The 19,627-nt window shown below is 38.7% G+C and overlaps 2 protein-coding genes across 2 annotated transcripts in view; one reads left to right on the forward strand and one right to left on the reverse strand.

Moving 5' to 3' along the window:
• The first annotated feature begins 841 nt into the window (after nt 1-841).
• LOC107680578 (N-alpha-acetyltransferase 15, NatA auxiliary subunit-like) lies at nt 842-12,239 on the forward strand. Its single transcript, XM_016476514.1, has 16 exons — nt 842-1,110; nt 4,250-4,334; nt 4,433-4,537; nt 5,073-5,230; nt 5,388-5,522; nt 5,652-5,805; nt 6,555-6,674; nt 6,756-6,851; nt 6,935-7,041; nt 7,145-7,217; nt 7,446-7,615; nt 7,757-7,909; nt 9,432-9,560; nt 9,785-9,998; nt 10,817-10,914; nt 11,009-12,239. The coding sequence occupies exons 1-16, from the start codon at nt 1,057-1,059 to the stop codon at nt 11,213-11,215; spliced, it is 2,058 nt and encodes a 685-aa protein (XP_016332000.1). The 5' UTR covers nt 842-1,056; the 3' UTR covers nt 11,216-12,239.
• A 13-nt stretch (nt 12,240-12,252) lies between these two features.
• LOC107680650 (malate synthase, glyoxysomal-like) overlaps nt 12,253-19,627 on the reverse strand; it is an 8,691-nt gene continuing 1,316 nt past the window's right edge. Inside the window, exons 2-15 of the mRNA XM_016476645.1 lie at nt 19,344-19,472; nt 18,973-19,191; nt 18,695-18,785; nt 18,485-18,561; nt 15,615-15,725; nt 15,462-15,521; nt 15,215-15,371; nt 14,938-15,136; nt 14,520-14,598; nt 14,319-14,411; nt 14,144-14,216; nt 13,983-14,050; nt 13,782-13,912; nt 12,253-13,141 (exon numbers count right to left, since the gene is read on the reverse strand). Of these exons, the coding sequence (XP_016332131.1) occupies nt 12,973-13,141; nt 13,782-13,912; nt 13,983-14,050; nt 14,144-14,216; nt 14,319-14,411; nt 14,520-14,598; nt 14,938-15,136; nt 15,215-15,371; nt 15,462-15,521; nt 15,615-15,725; nt 18,485-18,561; nt 18,695-18,785; nt 18,973-19,191; nt 19,344-19,472 (1,656 nt within the window). The 3' untranslated portion in view covers nt 12,253-12,972. The remainder of the gene's footprint in view (nt 13,142-13,781; nt 13,913-13,982; nt 14,051-14,143; nt 14,217-14,318; nt 14,412-14,519; nt 14,599-14,937; nt 15,137-15,214; nt 15,372-15,461; nt 15,522-15,614; nt 15,726-18,484; nt 18,562-18,694; nt 18,786-18,972; nt 19,192-19,343; nt 19,473-19,627) is intronic.

Here is a 19,627-nt window from a genome sequence, read left to right on the forward strand (position 1 = left end):
AAACATCATGTAGACAAGATATCATATACCAGATATTCAACTTGCTTTTAATACTGTATGATAAAGGGCTGGATGTTTCCTTCCTTTGGGTTCCTGCTCATGTAGGGGTGGAAGGAAATGAGATTGTAGATATTCTGGCAAGAGGAGCAATAAAGCATGAAACAGTTGATATACAAATACCGTTATGTAGAACAGAAATCAAAACCATTATTAAGGGACATACAAACAAAATATGGCAAGAATACTGGGACATAACTGATACTGGACGACATCTGTATAACATACAAAAACAAGTAGGCTTAAATAGTATTAGGCAGAGCAGGAATCCAAAGGAAGGAAAGATAATTACACGTCTTAGAATAGGTCATGCTGGTTTGAACTTTACATTACAGAGAATAGGAAAACACCCCACTGGTCTTTGCGACCACTGCAACACACAAGAGACAGTAAAACATATTTTATTAGATTGTAAAAGGTATGAAGAAGAAAGAAGGGAGTTAGAAACACAAGTTGGAAAGCAAAACATGACAGTGGGAAACCTGCTAGGAGAAACAATGTCTAGGGAAGTACATAGTCTCCTAATGAATTATTTGAAAAATACTGGGATAAGTGAAAGAATTTAATAGAAATATATGGGGGGGGGGGATATGTATATAATTTTTTATTTTAATTTTTTAAATTTTTTTTTTCCTTTCCTCTCTTTTGTTTCAAAGTACTGCCCACACTCCAGTCCAGTAGGTGGCGGTAAATGCACCTTTAAGTTGGTTTGCCAACCGCCAATAAAATTTAAAGAAGAAGAAGAAGAAGAAGATCCCCGCCTCGGAAATGCCGCACACTCAGCGCATGCGCAGTTCACCGCTTGACCCGGGGAGAAGCAGCGTCGCCATTTTGGTTCTGAAGGGGGGCCTGCTGTCACCACGTGAAGACGAGAAGCCCCAGACAGCGAAGTTCGGGGGGCTTTTACGATACGGCAGACAATCCGGCCAGAGGATCGAGGATTCCGATTCATGATCAGAGCAAAGTCACGGTGATCAGTACTCAAGAAGAAGAAGAAGCATGCCCTCGGTAACTCTGCCGCCGAAGGAGAACGCTCTCTTTAAGAGAATATTGGTAAGTTGGGGGAAATATATCTGCTAACGAACGCAGGATTGTTAATAATAGAAAGCAAGCGTGTGTCAACCCCCTTCCTATTTTAGCCAAGATCTCTCTCCGCTGACCTCAAGAGAAACCTCCTAGGAGTCTTTTGCAAGCTAACAAGAGAGCATTGGCATTGCTTTAATACTCGCAACATGACTATTAGCTCATGCACGTTCACGCACTTTGAGAGCAGATGAACTTGCCTGACACAGAGCAGCTAACTGCCTTAGAAAGTTAAGCGCAAAGCTCAGTGATTTGATAGCTGTGTGGACGGAATAAACATTAAACGATGCTACAAAGTCGCTTTATAAATTTGCAGCAGTAACAACGTGTTGTTTGAGTGCTCCGTCAAAACACGGGGTTGAATCGATTAGTCACCGTACAAGTGAACAGAATGACAGTTAATCTAAAGCAACACTAACCTCAAAATAATAGAGTATGAAACATACGAAGGCAGTGTTGTAATAGTTACGTTAGTGTGTTGTTTACACATGTTATGATTTATGTACATCATTATACATCATCTACGCCTCAAATCTGCTGTCAGATGCTAACCGGACAAATCATGCATTTAACATTAACTATCATTAAATTGTATTTACAAAAAAAATGAAAATAGAAGCTTTAGTTCATGAATCATGATTTGTTAGTCATGTCAAGGGAGGGACATTATCATTCTGGAAAGCTTTTGATCGGACAAAAGTGGGTGTAATGCAAGATGGGTCAATTAATATTGATTATTTAATATACTGGATATATTGTGTTGAATAAATACACTGTTACTGAGATTTAATAACAGTTAAACTCTAAATTTGTCAACATATAGTAGCACACTAGCATATAATGTGTGTTATATGCTGACACTAGCATGTAGCAAAGCTTTTACTAAAAGCTGCAAAACTTTGTGATTACACAGAGACTTTAATAAGATTATGCCACAAAATACAGGTTTAATTGATCAAGTTCACACAGAAACCAAAAGGGAACGTACTTTGGGAGATAGACTAGCTTGATGGGTTGGCTGTGTCTCAAAACCTGGTTAGCTGTCTGCCTAGACAACATTTAGGCCTATGATCATGCTTTTGGGTAGTTTGGACACAGCTGGTAAAATGCCTACTCTGATAGTGAACAATTAGAAAACATTTTAAACATCCAAATGATGAACTTTTGTTGTTATGAAAATCTTTGTGCTTTAAGAAGTAGTTTTTAGGTCATAGTGACTCAACAGCAACTTGCCCAGTCATTGCTATTAATTAGTAATGTGTATTAATGACCAGTCATGAAATGGCCTCAAATGGTTGTTCTTACTGATTGTTAGACAGTCCTGATTTTTGTTATTCCAGAATACAGAGTTAGAAATTCAAAGTCATCTGACGTTGGTTTATTTGTGTTTTCTAACATCTGTTTCTGTTCTGTCACAGGGAGGGAGCTTAAATTGCTAGAAGGCCTTATTGTGATTTAATTTCTTAGACTCACACATTACATTTCAGTCATGATAACAATGCCAACAGCAGTGCCTAAAGATGTCTGTCCCTTAAACATGATTATGCCAGAGGGTATTCCTTCACGTTACTGTTATGTTGATATTTGGCAGACAGCTCTCCTGGGATGTCTAAACTGTTGTGGTGACCAAAGTAGATTGGAATCTGTTTGTAATCAACATCTCACCATCATAGCCTTTTTTCTGAACCTGCCATGGGCGTTTTAGCAGTATTGTGAACTACTTTAATAAGAGTTGCATTAGTAAAGGCTGGAATACCCCCCCCCCGAATTTATAGTTTGAACAATTGACGCTAGTTGCCAAACGTCAGAGCTAGTCTGCAGATTTGACTTGACAGAAAATCGTGCAGTGTATGGTAGTCACAGTCTCCGATTTTTTTTAGCTTCAGACTATGATTCCAATCAGTTGGAGAATATCCAACATGTTTGATATTTTCAGCCGATTTTAGAAGACACATTGTGGAGCACGTTTCTGCGTGAGTTTGTTGTGATCAGAACGACTTGAAAGTCTGGTAGTGTATGATAGGCTTGCCGTGATAGACGGTGCTGACGGTGATATTATGTCACTTGCCCACTGCGGCACCGACCCCCACTGTCGTTTTGATTTTTTATAGTAATAAAAATCATTTAGTTCAGTAAAAGAACAGACACTACAATTAAAAACTGAACGCGGCTGCTCAATGCAGCATGCCGAATGACAGTCGCATGACCGATCAGATTTCATTTATCCAGTGAGGAGAGTGAGGAGAGCTGACTGACAAGAAGAGTGAGGTGAAATGAGACAGACAAGACGATCGCGGATGATTTAGTTTCGAAACGAGATGCAAAAGCGCCTGTTTGGCAATATTTTGAAAAGCCTGTTGACTTTTGCCGTTTATCTAAGGTGATTTTGGAAGTTTTTTTAAACATTCGTTTCTTATTTAATTGGTTCCACAGTGTTTGCTGCGTTTAAGCTATTTAAAAGTGAAGGAAAGCGAGGAAAAGAGGGGAAATTCAAACGAACTAAAAACGAACAATTGCTTTACGCCGAATTGCCGCTATTTAAAAGTGAAAGTAAAATGTGCACAGAAAGGAAAAGAGGGAACGCCCCCGCGGTGATACCGGTGTTGTCACGTCGATTAACCGGTGGGAAAATTTCCTCACCGTCACAACCCTAGTGTATGACCTCAGTGACTGTTTAAAAAGTCGGTAAGTGTATGATGCCTAGTGTTTCAAAATCTGTTCAGATTTTAAAAGTCGTGTAGCGTATTCCAGCCTTAAGCAGCAGATCATTAAGGGGAACGTTGTGACAGGAGGTGCGGCTTTCTTCTCTGATTCTTTTCTGGCATTGATATCTTGATTATCCAGCTCATGTCTTTGCAGGAGTTTGTGAACTCCTTTAGCCTTTGTGTGTCTTCTACATAGTCCCAAGGTGATTCACACTTGTATAACACACTGAGTGTCCTGATTTTGTAATTGGAATTGTTACGTGTGTCACACTTACTTTCTGTGTGGTTTGAAGTGTTAGGAAGATGTACATCGCTAACCACACACCTTAACCCTACTTTCATTTTGCCTAATGTGCAGTGAAAGTGTAATTATTAGCGTGCTTTTTCCATTTTATGTCTTGCAGAGATGCTACGAACACAAGCAGTACAGAAATGGGCTCAAGTTTTGCAAACAGATCCTGTCCAACCAGAAGTTCGCTGAACATGGAGGTAAGACCATTCTCGGACATTCATTACTTCAGTTTCTCATCATTTTGACTAATTAAATTTGTTGAGCACACAATGATTTTTTTTTTTCCATCTTGCAGAGACCCTTGCAATGAAAGGACTGACTCTGAACTGCTTGGGCCGAAAGGAGGAGGCGTATGACCTAGTGCGACGTGGCTTACGAAACGATCTGAAGAGTCATGTCTGTATCCTTAACACTTTTTCCACTGTCAGTGGATTCATAAATAAGCATTGTCAAAAGAAGTAATTTCTGTATCAAACTGTTAGTGATTGACTTACACTTTAAGGTATTTTTTGACTCTTATTCTCAGATGTCTGGCAACTGTACAGGACAGATAACGTCACGGTGTAATTTAATGAATAGGTGCAGTTAGTACAACACGATTAATCAAAATAAAACCATCATGGCCTAGTCAAATTGCAAGGGCTGTGATTTAATTAAATACATATGTGCTTTTTTAAAATTATTTATAAAAAAAAAAATACTGTACAATCACAAAATATTATATCAAAATTATATGATATAATCACAACATTTTGGGCCAAATTGTGCAGCTCTACAAACAAGCACAGCAAACCTGGAGCTTTTTATACTTTTCGAACTTCGCATTTTAAATCACAGTCACAATTTTGGTCATAAAAGTAGTCATTTGATTATTTTCCCACCAAATCGTACAGCCCTAGGTGCAGAGCTGTTTCCTGTCCTTAACTCTTCTTCAGGTTGGCACGTTTATGGTTTGCTTCAGCGCTCGGATAAGAAGTATGACGAGGCCATCAAGTGCTACAGGAATGCTCTTAAATGGGACAAAGACAATCTGCAAATCCTCAGAGATCTCTCACTGCTGCAGATCCAAATGAGGGACCTCGAAGGTTACAGGGTAAGTTATTTTGAATGTTAAGTGCTTCCATGTGTCAAGAAACTACAATGTTCCATGGAACAAGCCAATAAAAATACTGTTTTTTTTCCCCTAAAATCCTTCTATCACTCAAATTGTTATGGTCATAATATTATTTGTAACATTTTCTCTCTCACAGGAGACCAGGTACCAGTTACTGCAGTTGCGACCGGCTCAAAGAGCCTCCTGGATCGGTTATGCCATCGCGTACCACCTTCTGGAAGATTATGAGATGGCAGCTAAGATCGTGGAGGAGTTCCGCAAAACACAACAGGTATTATTTTCACTGCTTCCTGTAAGTTGTCATCTACACTAAGTTTATTGTTGCAGACAGCTTAGTAGGGGATACCACGAAGTGTTTGTTTTTGGATGCCACTGAGGTTTGTTGTTGATTGTGTTTCAGACGTCTCCAGATAAAGTGGATTACGAGTACAGTGAGCTGTTGCTTTATCAGAATCAGCTGTTGAGGGAGGCCGGGCTTAACAAAGAAGCCCTCGATCACCTGACCAACTATGAAAAACAGATATGTGACAAACTGGCTGTAGAGGAGACACGAGGTGTGTTTTTTTTTGTATGCATATATATTGGTTATCGCCTGATATTAGAGGGTTTCTTTTTTTATGGCTGATTTGATGATTATCTGTGCATTCTCATGTTTCCGTTTTTTTGCATTTACTTTAATTTGCTGTCATCTAATGCTCACTTAGTTTATATTTAAAACAAACATTAATATAATAACACTGTTAAATCTTTAGCAAATCTCAGAATGAATATTCACATTTTAATGCTGAACAATTTAATGTTATGATGCTGAAATTCACTTATAGCATTTAAATTGAACTACAGTTGAACTTTTGGGGTGGGTCAGATTTCATAATGTTTTTGGAAGCAGGCTCTAATGCTTTCCAAGGCTGCATTTACTGATTTGCTGCTCAAAAAACATTTCTTATTATTAATGATGAAAACTTCTATGAATATGTGGAAACTGATACATTTTTAGGATGAAATTGATCGATGAATAGAAAGTTTACAAGAACAGCATTTATTTGCAATATAAATATTTTGTAACATTATACATGTGATGCCAATTTTCATAAATTTAATGTGTCCTTGTATTAATTTCTTTTTTAAAAAATGACTGACTCTAAACTTTTGAATGGAAATTAATTTTTGCATTAAACAAAATTAAACAGAATTTTAATATTAATTTTATATCTCTGATTTTGGCATCCATATGTGTGTCATGAATTTGTTTATCGTCTGGTGTCACCGTTTTTAAAAGCAACGTATGTTGGTATGTGTGTAGGAGAGCTGCTTCTCAAGTTAGATCGGGCTGGTGAAGCTACGGAGGTCTACCACCGACTGCTGGAGAGAAACCCTGAGAACTGGAGCTACTATCAAGGGCTAGAGAAAGCACTCAAACCAAGTAACTGCACATTCTTCTGAACACAGCAAATCTTGGCTGGTTTTAATTTCTATTAGTCCCTTACTCGATGTCTGCTTTCAGAGAGTGTCGAGGAGAAGCAGAAAATCTATGAAGATGCCTGGGTTAAGTATCCTAAAGGCCTGGTGCCAAGAAGACTTCCTCTCAACTTCCTCACAGGTCAGCGCCAGTCTTGTCAAATCAATAGAAGTGTTACGCTCTCATAATGTGTCTGTGTATATGACCGCATTTGGCTCTCGCAGGTGAGAAGTTTAGAGAGTGTTTGGATCGCTACCTGAGGATGAACTTCAGCAAAGGATGCCCGCCTGTCTTTACCACACTGAAATCACTCTGCCATCAAAAAGACAATGTGAGACGGGGCATTATAACCAACAAAATGTGTAGAAGTTTCTTCTGGACTTTAACATTTAAGAACAGACACCATTTTTATAACATGTTCCTGTCTTCTGCAGGTAGCAATAATTGAGGAATTAGTTGTGGGCTATGAAAAAAGTTTGAGAACTTGTAAAATGTTCAACCAAAATGGTGAGTACATGTAAACCAGGGATCCTCAAATCTGGCCCACGAGATCCACTTTCCTGCAGAGTTTAGCTCTAACCCTAATCAAACACATTGATCAGGGTTGGAGCTAAACTCTGCAGCGCATTGGCCCTCCAGGGCAAGATTTGAGGAACCCTGATGTAAACAGATTTTAATGACGGATGACAGTGGTGCCAAAGTTCTCACTGTGGACATGTGTTGCTGAATTTGTAGATGATGGGAAAACGGAGCCGCCCACTACTTTACTGTGGGTTCAGTATTTCCTGGCCCAGCATTTCAACCATATCGGCAAACAGACTCTTGCCCTCGAGTACATCAACACAGCCATCGAAAGCACCCCCACCCTCATAGAGCTCTTCCTCATCAAGGCGAAGATATATAAGGTGAAGCACACTCACGTCGTGAAACAGTTTGACGTAAAAGAAATGAGACACTTTTACATTTTCAGAATGTTCTCAAGATAGAAACCATTAAATAGAACATGAGAGAGTAACTTTATTTTCCATGTCTTGTTCTCTTGAAAGCATGCGGGTAACATCCGTGAAGCTGCTCGCTGGATGGATGAGGCCCAGGCTCTGGACACTGCTGACCGTTTCATCAACTCCAAGTGTGCCAAGTATTTGCTCAAGGCTGGACTTATCAAAGAGGCTGAAGAGATGTGTTCCAAGTTCACACGGGTTAGTATGGTGAAGGTCACATGCTTGTGAGAACGCACTTAAAATAACACCAGTTATTATTACATATATAGTATGGGTTAAATGGTCAGATTTTTAAAAGAATTTAATAATTTTATTCAGTAAGAGTGCATTAAAATGATCAAAAGTAACAGTAAAGACTTGTATAATGTTGCAAAAGGTTTCTATTTTAAATTAAGAAATGTTTTTGAGCACTAAATCAGCATATTAGAATGATTTCCGAAGATCACGTGACACTGAAGACTGGAGTAACGGCTGCTTAAAAATTCACCTTTGCCATCACAGAAATAAATGAAATTTTTAAAGGTGACATATCATTAAAATCTGACTTTTCCAGGTTTAAAGTGCTATAATCAGGTCCCTGGTGCATCAACCAACCAAGGAAACGTGAAAAGTTTTAACCCAGTAACTTCGTTTTGGTAAGCCTTTTTCTGCAAGCGTCTGAAAAAACGAGCGTGTCTGATTTCGCTCCCTTGGTGACGTGGCAAAGGGATCTCATTATAATAATACCGCCCCTTAATCTGTAAGTTTCCACCCACGCCGCCGTCATTTTGATTTTGCAAGCAACAATGGTGTACCAGTTCTAATGCCATGGCGAATGTTTGAGCAAAACATGCTAACTGTTCTGCCTTTGGCTACGTTTAAACTCATATGGTTTAAAACACATGATTTCAGCGCGATAAACATGATAATCAGAACCAAAACAGATGTTTTAGCTGGTCCAAACTGTAATGGGGTAGCTCTATTCTGGAAAAGGGGGCGGGGAGCAGCAGCTCATTTGCATTTAAAGAAACAGTCCCGAAAAACAGCATGTTTCTACGTCCACTCAAAATAGGCATTTTCAAAATGTTATAATAAATGATCTGTGGAGTATTTTGAGCTGAAACGTCACAGACACATTCTGGGGACACTAGAGACTTATATTACATATTGTAAAAAGGGGCATAATATGTCTCCTTTAAATATATTAAAATTTAAAACAGTTAATAGTCAATATTACGGTTTTTGTTGCATTTTTTTATCAAATAAATGCAGCCTTGATGAGCACAAGAGAAACTTTTTTTTTTTTTATCTTACTGCCCCCAAACTTTTGAATGGTGGTGTGTTATTTTAGTTCCTATATAAAGTCCTTTTAAAAGACAAATCTGTTCATTTGGAGGCATTGCCTCTGGCAGCCGTTTTCTTGGCTTGCATGTTCAGCTCCAGAAAGACTGAAATAGTAACATGTTGGTTAACATTACATTTTAGGAGCATTGAAAGCAGTAACATTTTTTTCCTCCTTTGACCAAAAACGCCTTTTCCGTTTTTTCAGTGCATTTTTGCGCAAAAACTGACAAATTAACGGTTTAAGCAATAATTCACTTGTCCCTTGTAATTGAAATTTGGGACTTACTACATGCCCTACAATTTCCATAATGACCTTTTAATCTCTCACATTAATTTTTCCAAGAGTCATTATCAAAAACACATCAGTCTGAATGTATCCAATCTCTATCACCTGCAGGAAGGAACCTCTGCTGTAGAGAATCTGAATGAGATGCAGTGCATGTGGTTCCAGACGGAGTGTGCTCTGGCCTACAAGTCCTTGAACAAATATGGAGAGGCGCTGAAGAAGTGCCATGAAATTGAGAGGGTAAATCTTGCAGAATTAGATACTATCAGATGTTAATTTTAGCTGTAGTTCGCAAACTGACATGAATAGCTCTATGCTATATCTGTAGGCTGATATTGATTGAGTGATGCAATAGAATTGTTTTTACCATGAATATAGCCATTGCTGCTGACATGGCATTAAATCATAAATAAATACCCAATGGTCTGAAATATCCTGACACTTTCATCTTTTGTTGTTAACAGCATTTTGTGGAGATAACAGACGACCAGTTCGACTTCCACACATACTGTATGCGGAAGATGACGTTGCGTTCTTACGTCGATTTGCTCAATCTAGAGGACGTGTTGCGTATGCACCCTTTTTACTTCAAGGCAGCACGTACAGCCATCGAGATCTACCTCAGCCTTCATGATAACCCGCTCTCCGATGACAACAAGGAGTCGCAGGCCGACAATGGTAGAGTCATGCACACAAACCATATTCAAACTTTAGAGGTCCATCCTTGCTTTTTGGAAAAAATATATAGTTTTGTTTTCTTAACACTGAATACTTAGGACCATGTGATATTTCAGTTTTTCTTTTTTAATAAATCTGCAAAAATGTCAACGATTCTGTGTTTTTCTGTCAATATGGGGTGCTGTGTGTACATTAATGAGGAAAAAAAAATAACTTAAATGATTTTAGCAAATGGCTGCAATATAACAAAGAGTGAAAAATTTAAGGGGGTCTGAATACTTTCCGTACCCACTGTATATCTTATGAAGACTGAGTCATATTTGTGATTCAATTCTAAAGCCGCTTTCCCACCGTCGGGCCAAACCATTCTTGTTGCTTAAACGTTTCATTCCATGCCCTTGTTTTCATTATGCAAGATATTATTTATTTGAATTTTAATAGCTATTTTTGCATAAAATATTACCCAGTCATTTAATCAAGAGATTAAAGGATTCCACCATTAAAGGTTTGGTCACATTTGAAAAAATTAAGTCACTAGAGGTCACAGTCTCACTGTACTGTTGGTTGCTCTTTGGTGTTTCTACTGGGTTCCTGTATCAGACCATTTCAGAAAGCAGATCACTGTCTGCAGTCTCTTTGGTGATTGTTCAATCACATTGCTGCTCATAAATTTGAACTACACCAATGGCCACTTTCACTCAAGTGACCAGATATGAATGACTTCTGATTGCTTTGTTGCTGTGAAACCCTTTAGCATGAGTGTACCACTACATTCTTTTAGCTGTTCATTTAGCATCTTACCTTTTTGTTGTATGCAGCTGCTAAGATGATGGTCTTTCTGGACCCCTCCTCTGAGGGGATGGCTGCCGAGCTGGCTACCTCCTTGAATGAGTCCCTAACAGGCAGAACCATTCAGGTACAATAACCATAAACAGAACCGAATAAAATTGTGATATTTCTCACAAAAAGCATGATGCTACATCTCTCATATTTGTATGTGTGAATATCAGACGTGTACCGAGGTGCTCCAGGCGTTAAGGGATGGCAGTCTGGGCTCGCAGCAGGAGAAAATTCTCGAATCGTACCGTGCGTCTTGCCATGGTATCTATCCCTATGCTTTAACCTTCATGCCCCCCAGTTACCAGGACAACTCTGCGGTGACCACCAATGGAGACCTGTCCCCCTGTGACCACGAGGACATGCCCAATGAGATGTGAGCGTTTCAGGAAGGGAGCAGGGTAGCCGTTTTATGGCGTCAGCATTTTGAGACCAGACGCTCCACTGAGGTTGAGACTCTACTGCACCAATGAGACCATGGTTACCTTCTTTTCCACTCACGGAAGCGAGCGAGCAATAGGGGAAAAACCTGTTTTACAATTTTTTTTTTTTCTACTTTCTATCTTGTTTTGCTTTTAAAAAAAAAAAAAAAAAAAAGCCAATGGCGTCTCTTATGCTAGAACAGAATACACGGTATTAAAGAGAGAGATTGATCAAGATGGTCACAGTGAACTCATTGGGCCTAATTCCTGTTTATCTGACACATGCATCTTGCTTAACATGTTTTTAAGAGTAATTTATATAAGATAATATTAAAAAGAACCGAATAATATCAGGAGGAGCAATACTTTTGGTCCTGGTTTGACTTGCGTGGTCGTGTGCCAAACCTGTGGGGCGGACATTTAGATGCAGATGACGGCACCTGTTTGCGAGGGTACGTGGGAAGGGGGGTTGGGGGTGTGGGGAGTGTGTGGCACTGAATTAATGTGGCTGGGCAGAAACTGTTCCAGGATCAGCCACCAAGGGGAGCCAGCAGTGAAAACCCTCCATGTCTGCTGGGAGAGGAGACACTGATGTTCAGCCAATAAGCTGATAACAGTCGATTGAAAGGTCACCTGGAGTGCCGATGAGAGGCAGATGTGCATCTCTTTATTTTGTTATTTTTTCTCTTTCATCCTCTGCTGCCTTTCGGTTTTCCAGTGAATGTCTTAGAGGCGGCAGTGGCATCTGTTGGACCTGTAGGACTTTTACTGTGACTGTTTCTGTTGGGTTTGTTTGGCATCTTTTATTTTTTTCTCCCACTCACTGTTTGGTGTCTCATGTTGGTTTCAAACTTTCTGCTTTGTTTATGATTTTTTTTTCCCCATAATACAGGACTCCATCAAACATACCACTGTCTGAATTCTGAGAACATGTTCTGTCATTTGACACTCACACAGTTACAAATAAAACAAAATAACATGACTGTGATGTATTTCTCTTGTTTTTTAATTTTCACATTTGGTTTTGGTTACACTGTATGATGTAACAGTTTCATCTTTTAGAAAATACAGAACTCAAGAACTTTGCTAAAGTTAAACCAAACATTTGCTGGTGAAAAGAGCTAGAGTTTGTACCTTTATAAATATTTATTTTGACTTTACTCATTTGGGCTTTACTTTTATTGGTTATTTATCAATAAGATTACTTTAAAATATATTCAAATATATTACAGCCTTGATTCCTGTGCAATAGTAGTGGTTCTCAACATTTTAATCCATGCCCAATATTCAGATTTTTCCAGTTGTTTGTGATTACCTGGATAAAAATTAAGGATAAGAATTTTGTACTCAGAATTTCTACCCTGTAACTATTTTAGAACTGTCATAGCTTGTAGTTATTAGTCATTATAGTAGTTTTACAAATGTATTAATTTCTATTATTTTTCCAGGTCTAAATATCTTTTTTCCTTTCCCTTTTTATTAATTACGCTTCCTCATATAACCAGTTTTTTTTTTCTTATCTTGATTGATTTAAAGTTGTTTTGGCTTATGAGTCATCATTAGGTCTCCTGGTTGAGAACCACTGTGCTATAGGTAAATTGAAGTAAATTTCCTATCCTTTTTTAGACATTATAAACCATCTTTCATGTATTCACATGTTAAGACAAGCGTTCGTGGATGTAATATTTTGTTTGTGATGAAGTAATTTAGACTTGTTAGAGTCTGGCTTTGGGCGCCGCGTCTGTCTGTCGGTTCTCATGTTGGCTCTGAGAGCTGAGGAAAGTGTGGTCCAGGTTAAGGTATGTGGTAAGGAACTCTGGGAAATCATTCTTCTGCACTATTTCTAGAAACATGGACACAGCAGTCATCAACCTCTGTTTGTCCCTAAAAAGAGTGGAAATAGAGAAAAGGTCAGTGTTTCTCAATGTGAGCTCTTGGGCAATCACAGAGGTGCCATATATATGTTTTAATTTTAGTTTATACGTTTTAATATTTTTTTAGTCATTTTTATTATTTTATTTTATTTAAGTTAGAACTTTAATGTATTTCAGTTAGTTGCCAAGGTGCATCTCAATAAATTAGAATGTCATGGAAAAGTTCATTTATTTCAGTAATTCAACTCAAATTGTGAAACCTGGCAGTAGCAAGTCTTGGTACTTGCTCTGCAGCAGCAGCGTGGCAGATCTATTCTGCCAAGACCAAACACATTGACATTGCCATGTATATTACCATGCTAAACTCTCCGAGAGTTGTCATGGCAGAAATATATATATAGATAGATAGATATAGATATAGATATATAGATAGTAATTGAGGAATTTTATTATTCACTGAACTACTGAACAATGATTTCTTCATACCATCTACAAGAACATTCTGTAACTGTGGTAAAATCACTGTAATGCATGGTCTTTTGCTGTGTGAATCCCACTTCATTTTGTGGTCACTATGTCTTGTTCAAGTGCACGTTCCAACAAATGTTTTCTCTATTCAATATATGAAGCATCGGTACAGCATTCTTTACCTGCTTGTTTGGCAATGTATGGCTGCTTTCAGATCTTCCATCAGACCTTCAACCAAACTGCTGACAAGAGCTCGGGTCACTACCGTCCCATCATCCTCCAATCTCACTTGGTGCCGAATCCACTGCCAAACCTTACAAATGCAGCCTCTTAGAATAAGAGATAATATTATATTGTAGCATGTGAGCTTTGAGTGAACCAACCTGAGATCTGGATATCTCTGCTGTTGCTGAATCCTCAACCTTCCCCAGATAGAAGAAATTACCTCTGCCTGTTGTACAAAGTCAATATCAATAAAACCTCCATTCATCACATAGCATAAAAATGTTGTATAAAAAGTCATTCGTGAAATAAAGTTTTGCACCTGAAAGCCAGGCTTCAATGAAGAGGACACCTACAGCAATGTTATATCTCAGTCCGTACTGTGTTACTCCTCCCTATGGAGATATAAAGCACACAATATAAAGGCAACAGCATTTACACTCACCACACATTTATTATACCGTTAACATGATTTGCAGTGATAGAATTCAACTGACCGCAGGCATAATGAGCAAGTCTTCAGGGGTCACAGTGATGTCTTCACGAAGCTGCAGGAGTTGATTCTGACCATGAGAGTGAAGCTGAAACAGCTGTGTGAGAGAGAGAAATTATGTTTTTATATACATATATGCAAGTGCTGTTATGGGGAAGTCTATCAATGACCAGACAGAAATGAACAACTTATGTGTGACACTTACTTTTTGCATGGGTTCAATCAGGTCCATGTCGTAGACCATGAACCCATCAACTCCTGCTTTGATCTCCAGTAATTTAAGTCTAAAATAACACAAGAATGATAATTTATATGGAAAACAAATACAGAACCATAAATGGTTGAGCTGCCATATGTTCGGTGGCCCAGTAGTGCGCAACACAAAGAAATCACTACAACACAACGCATAGGACTAATTTCATTGTGTTGTGCCTTGTTTCCGTTGTGTTGTGCTTATTCCGTTGTATTGCGGCTTGTTTCCATTGTGGAGATTTTGTTGTGTTGTGCACTACTTGGCCACTGTAATATTGGGATTTAAAATTATGTGCCACTATATTTTGATTGCAATTATGGGTTGGATTCAAATCACCACAGAGCTTTTATCTAATCTGGTTGCGTCTTGCCTGGTGACAGTTCTGAGTGCAGTCTTGTAGAGGTCACTCTCTTTGTCTCCAGGCAACAGCAATGCTGCCATGCCACCTGTTGCTAGGGCACCCCTGCGGTGACACGTCTGCACTAGAAGATCCATGTAGCTGTGCAGGAAACGCTTCTCCATATCTACATATTTACTGCGATCAGGGAGGAGGAAATCAGCCCGATGACCTATAAAGCAACCATTGTCACTATCGAGGAATGTGACTGAGTCTACTAGTCGAACTTGCAGAAAATGTATGCGCTGACCAAATTTGTTGACAAAGGAAGCTGAATAATCCCAGATGCCACAGTTTAGACCAGCAGAGTGCTCCTTGAGCTCGTACAAAATCTCCTCCATCTCGAACGATGCCAGGACACACTCGATCAACACAGTGGCCTTTATGCAGCCCGCTGGCAGGCCAAGCTACAAAATAATTCAGAATACATTAGAAATAAAATTCATGGTAGTTAAAACTGCACTGGGGTCACATGTAATCTCTGTCAACACTCGCACCTTCTTCTCAGTCCAGAAAAAAATCTGACTCCAGAGTCTGGCCTCCATGTAGCTCTCAACCTGCACAACATATCATTAAGATTTTCTAGGATATGTTTGATTCTACATTGAATTTCTGTCCTGGTAAACAGAGTGATGTGATCTGACACTGACCTTGGACAAGTAGAAAAAAGGGCCACTCTGGTTTTGAAGAATTAGTTTTGCATTATGAAACATCAGCAGACCAAAATCAAACAATGGACCTGGAACCTCTCGACCATTGACCTACAAAGAAACAGATGTACATATACTTCACACTAACAAGAAGGATATATTACTATGCAGGATTAGCTCATTTACAGCTAAAGAGATTTCTAAATTATATTTTATTTTAATCTGAATCAGATGTTTCTCCAAAAACCCATTTGGAGCAATATAAAACAGATGAGACATTTACTGACATAAATTAAGAGTACAGAGCTATAACATGAATGTGAAGACTTTAATTATGAATGGCTTTCACTGAAATCTCTTGAATTTAAATGTAAGTTTCAACAGTTTTTGAAATTTTATCTGAGACACATGAGGTTACTGGGGCTTTTTCATAGAAGAACCATCTAAAGCAGGAAACAAGCAAAAGTATCCATTTTCTCTACATTTACACTTAAAGGTACAATATGTAATTTTTTTGCCACTGGAGGGCGCGTATTCAAAACAAACAAAGAAACAAAGGCGTAGTTAGATGACGCCGTGACTGAGTGTGGAATCATGGGTGTTGTCGTCTTCATCCCCACAGCCGAAGCAATCCGATGGGACTCGGGCAGAAATCATGTTCATGGATTAGCTAATGTATTAAAGATTTATTAACGTCGTAGTATGAAGCAGAGTGAGGCGGAAAGCCGTCAAAGCAAAACGAGGCCGCTGAACGAGCGCGACACACGGCTCGAAAGCAGCAGAGCTTTTATTATGCCACAGTCGACCGCTTCTGCTCCTTCTGGAAAGCAGCGGAAGTAAGCAGCGCTGTTTTATCATACTAGATACATTTGAACGTTCTGTTATAATGCTACTCTGTGCGGTCGTCACCCGTCTAATAAAATGCATAGCATATTAAAGCGTCTTTGGTGTTTCATGTTTTCTACAAAACAAAACCGGAAATCGAGGGTGTATGACGTCATTGGCAGGCAACACAATGACACTATAGACACGGTCCGTGTCACTAGTTAAAATTGCTTATTTCTCTGGATTTAAACATTTTTCGAAACATTTGGGATAATGTAAGTACACAAGTCAGCAAAATATATAAAACTGTTCTAGTGGTTTTTGGATATTTTAATAACAAAATCTTACATATTGTGCCTTTAAGTTGAAGTGTTGTGAAAAAGTTAGAATAATGATGACACATTGAATTCATATAAAATCCGGCACGCTTTTAAAACATTATGTCTAAACGTAGGCTAGTTTAACGTTTATGGCTCGCACTGCAGATAATAAAATGACTCAACGTGACACATAACGACGTTGATTCGCTTAAGATGGCTAACTTACGAATATTAGGCATCGGTTTCTGCACAAGCAAGATCTTTTTGTCCTACATTGTGGGGATGGAGTCGAGGAGCTCCATTTGCAGGCTAATGTTGCATAGACGATGGTCTCTGTGATGTACGCGAGATGCCAGCAGAGACAGATGGAGGCTCCTCTTGGACGCCGACCATTGATTTCCAATGATTAGCATTAGGAAGCAGCGCTGCTCTTGATTACTGCCTGGCAACCATGAACATGTCCGCTGAGTTTTAATTAACACAAAGTGAGACGCATTTCATTACCATTTGAAAATAGACGTCAAAAGATAGTGAAGTCCGGCAAGTAGATCATTGTTTCAGACAAGAATATCTAATAACGTGCTGAAAATATGTCAATAACTCTTTAGAATGAAGGCTACACAGTACATCAATGCAATTACATACTAAGATGAATTAGTATTATTTACAAACGACAGAGTCTAAGATAACATCTGCATGCATGGAAGATTATTTTATTGCATGTAAGAACTCAAGTGCATAAAGCAATCTTACTAATTTACATATCAACTGATAAGATGCAGGCTCTCCATAACTTTTGACCAATGAATTTTAAATTGTTTGTGCATATTAATACTGTGCTGGAAGGCTCAAAAAAGCATAGTATACGATAGATAGATAGATAGATAGATAGATAGACAGACAGACAGATAGACAGACAGATTAGATACAGACAGACAGATAGACACAGACAGATAGATAGATAGAGACAGACAGATAGATAGATAGATAGATAGATAGACAGACAGACAGACAGACAGAGAAGCAGAGTGAGGCGGAAAGCCGTCAAAGCAAAACGAGGCCGCTGAACGAGCGCGACACACGGCTCGAAAGCAGCAGAGCTTTTATTATGCCACAGTCGACCGCTTCTGCTCCTTCTGGAAAGCAGCGGAAGTAAGCAGCGCTGTTTTATCATACTAGATACATTTGAACGTTCTGTTATAATGCTACTCTGTGCGGTCGTCACCCGTCTAATAAAATGCATAGCATATTAAAGCGTCTTTGGTGTTTCATGTTTTCTACAAAACAAAACCGGAAATCGAGGGTGTATGACGTCATTGGCAGGCAACACAATGACACTATAGACACGGTCCGTGTCACTAGTTAAAATTGCTTATTTCTCTGGATTTAAACATTTTTCGAAACATTTGGGATAATGTAAGTACACAAGTCAGCAAAATATATAAAACTGTTCTAGTGGTTTTTGGATATTTTAATAACAAAATCTTACATATTGTGCCTTTAATGTTGTCTAGGAGAAACAGCTGAAATGTTAAAAAATCCAATTGTCTTTTCTAAAGGAGTGGTTATAAGTGATTACAATTTTAAAACCTTACAACATATCATTAACTCATTATAAGGTGAAATGTGAAACTAAATCAATTTCAAACACATGGTTTGGACAAACAAACAAAGACACCAATATTCTCATCTGTGCCATTAAACAAGCTCACTACAGATCCATACCATCATGTTGTGCTCCACCATGTTCCATGCTCGAGGACGAAGCATCAGCACTGGAGCCTGAGAAATGGGTGGTACATCTGTTTAAGAGAAATATGACAGATTGTTAACACATGCTTTCCATACATCTCTGATGGGATTCTTTTGTTAAAGAATATTTAATTCACTACATTTCTGACCAAACAAATAGCAGGAGTTAGACTCAAGACTCACCCTGAAACTGGTTGTGCACAGCCTGATAAACATTATAAATACCCTTTATTTGATTGCGGTATGTTGGGCAGTTGCCATCATCAAAATCAATCTACAACAGAACAGAACAATAATGCAGGTACAGCCAGGAATTCAGCTTTTTCAGTTTCAAATTCTTGGATGCCACTGTATACACAAAAATACAATATTTTCTGTATTCAGTGCAGTTTAGTATACAATATATATTTGCATTTCTGTTCTAACTTCAGTGTCATCTTATTTGCATGACTAAGTCCTACCTGTAAACCTTGGGCAGTAGATTTGAGTCCCATTATAAGACGTTGTGTATCACAGGGTGAAAGGTCACCAACGTCCACATGTCTGCAGTGTAATCGGTCTGGAACTGGGCTCACTCTCCAGCTGGGATCATTTCGGATATGAGCTGTGTCCTTCAGAAAGCCTGGCAACTCTCTAGTCAGATCCAACTGAACTTTCCGGAGGACTCGAAAATTCAAAACCTTGCAAAAGAGTAAAGACATCTTTTGATGAAGGCTCATCCAAAAAATAAACAAGCAAACATTGTTATGAGTAGCATAAATAAGTAATTGGGGTTTCCTTAATATGCATTATTGGGTTCAATTCTATTAGAAACTATAAATTGAAGAGGTACCTTGTCAACCTCTGCTTGGAAGGTAGAGATGAGTTCAGACAGAAATTGCAGAGCATCAGAGTTAAACAGAGTGTGAAACTCTCTCTCAAGTCCTGAGGGAGGCGTTTCCAGTTCAACACCTTGATACACCTGTTTATCAGCACATTAAACCTGCATGATTTCCTGACACTGACACCAAATCATCATTCAGTTCTGCACATTACAATTCACTGACAGATGTATAGAGACGCAATTATATATATATATATATATATATATATATATATATATCTATACACATACAC

The sequence above is a fragment of the Sinocyclocheilus anshuiensis genome, unplaced genomic scaffold, assembly GCF_001515605.1.
Source record: "Sinocyclocheilus anshuiensis isolate Anshui unplaced genomic scaffold, SAMN03320099.WGS_v1.1 scaffold328, whole genome shotgun sequence".
Lineage (NCBI taxonomy): Eukaryota > Metazoa > Chordata > Actinopteri > Cypriniformes > Cyprinidae > Sinocyclocheilus > Sinocyclocheilus anshuiensis.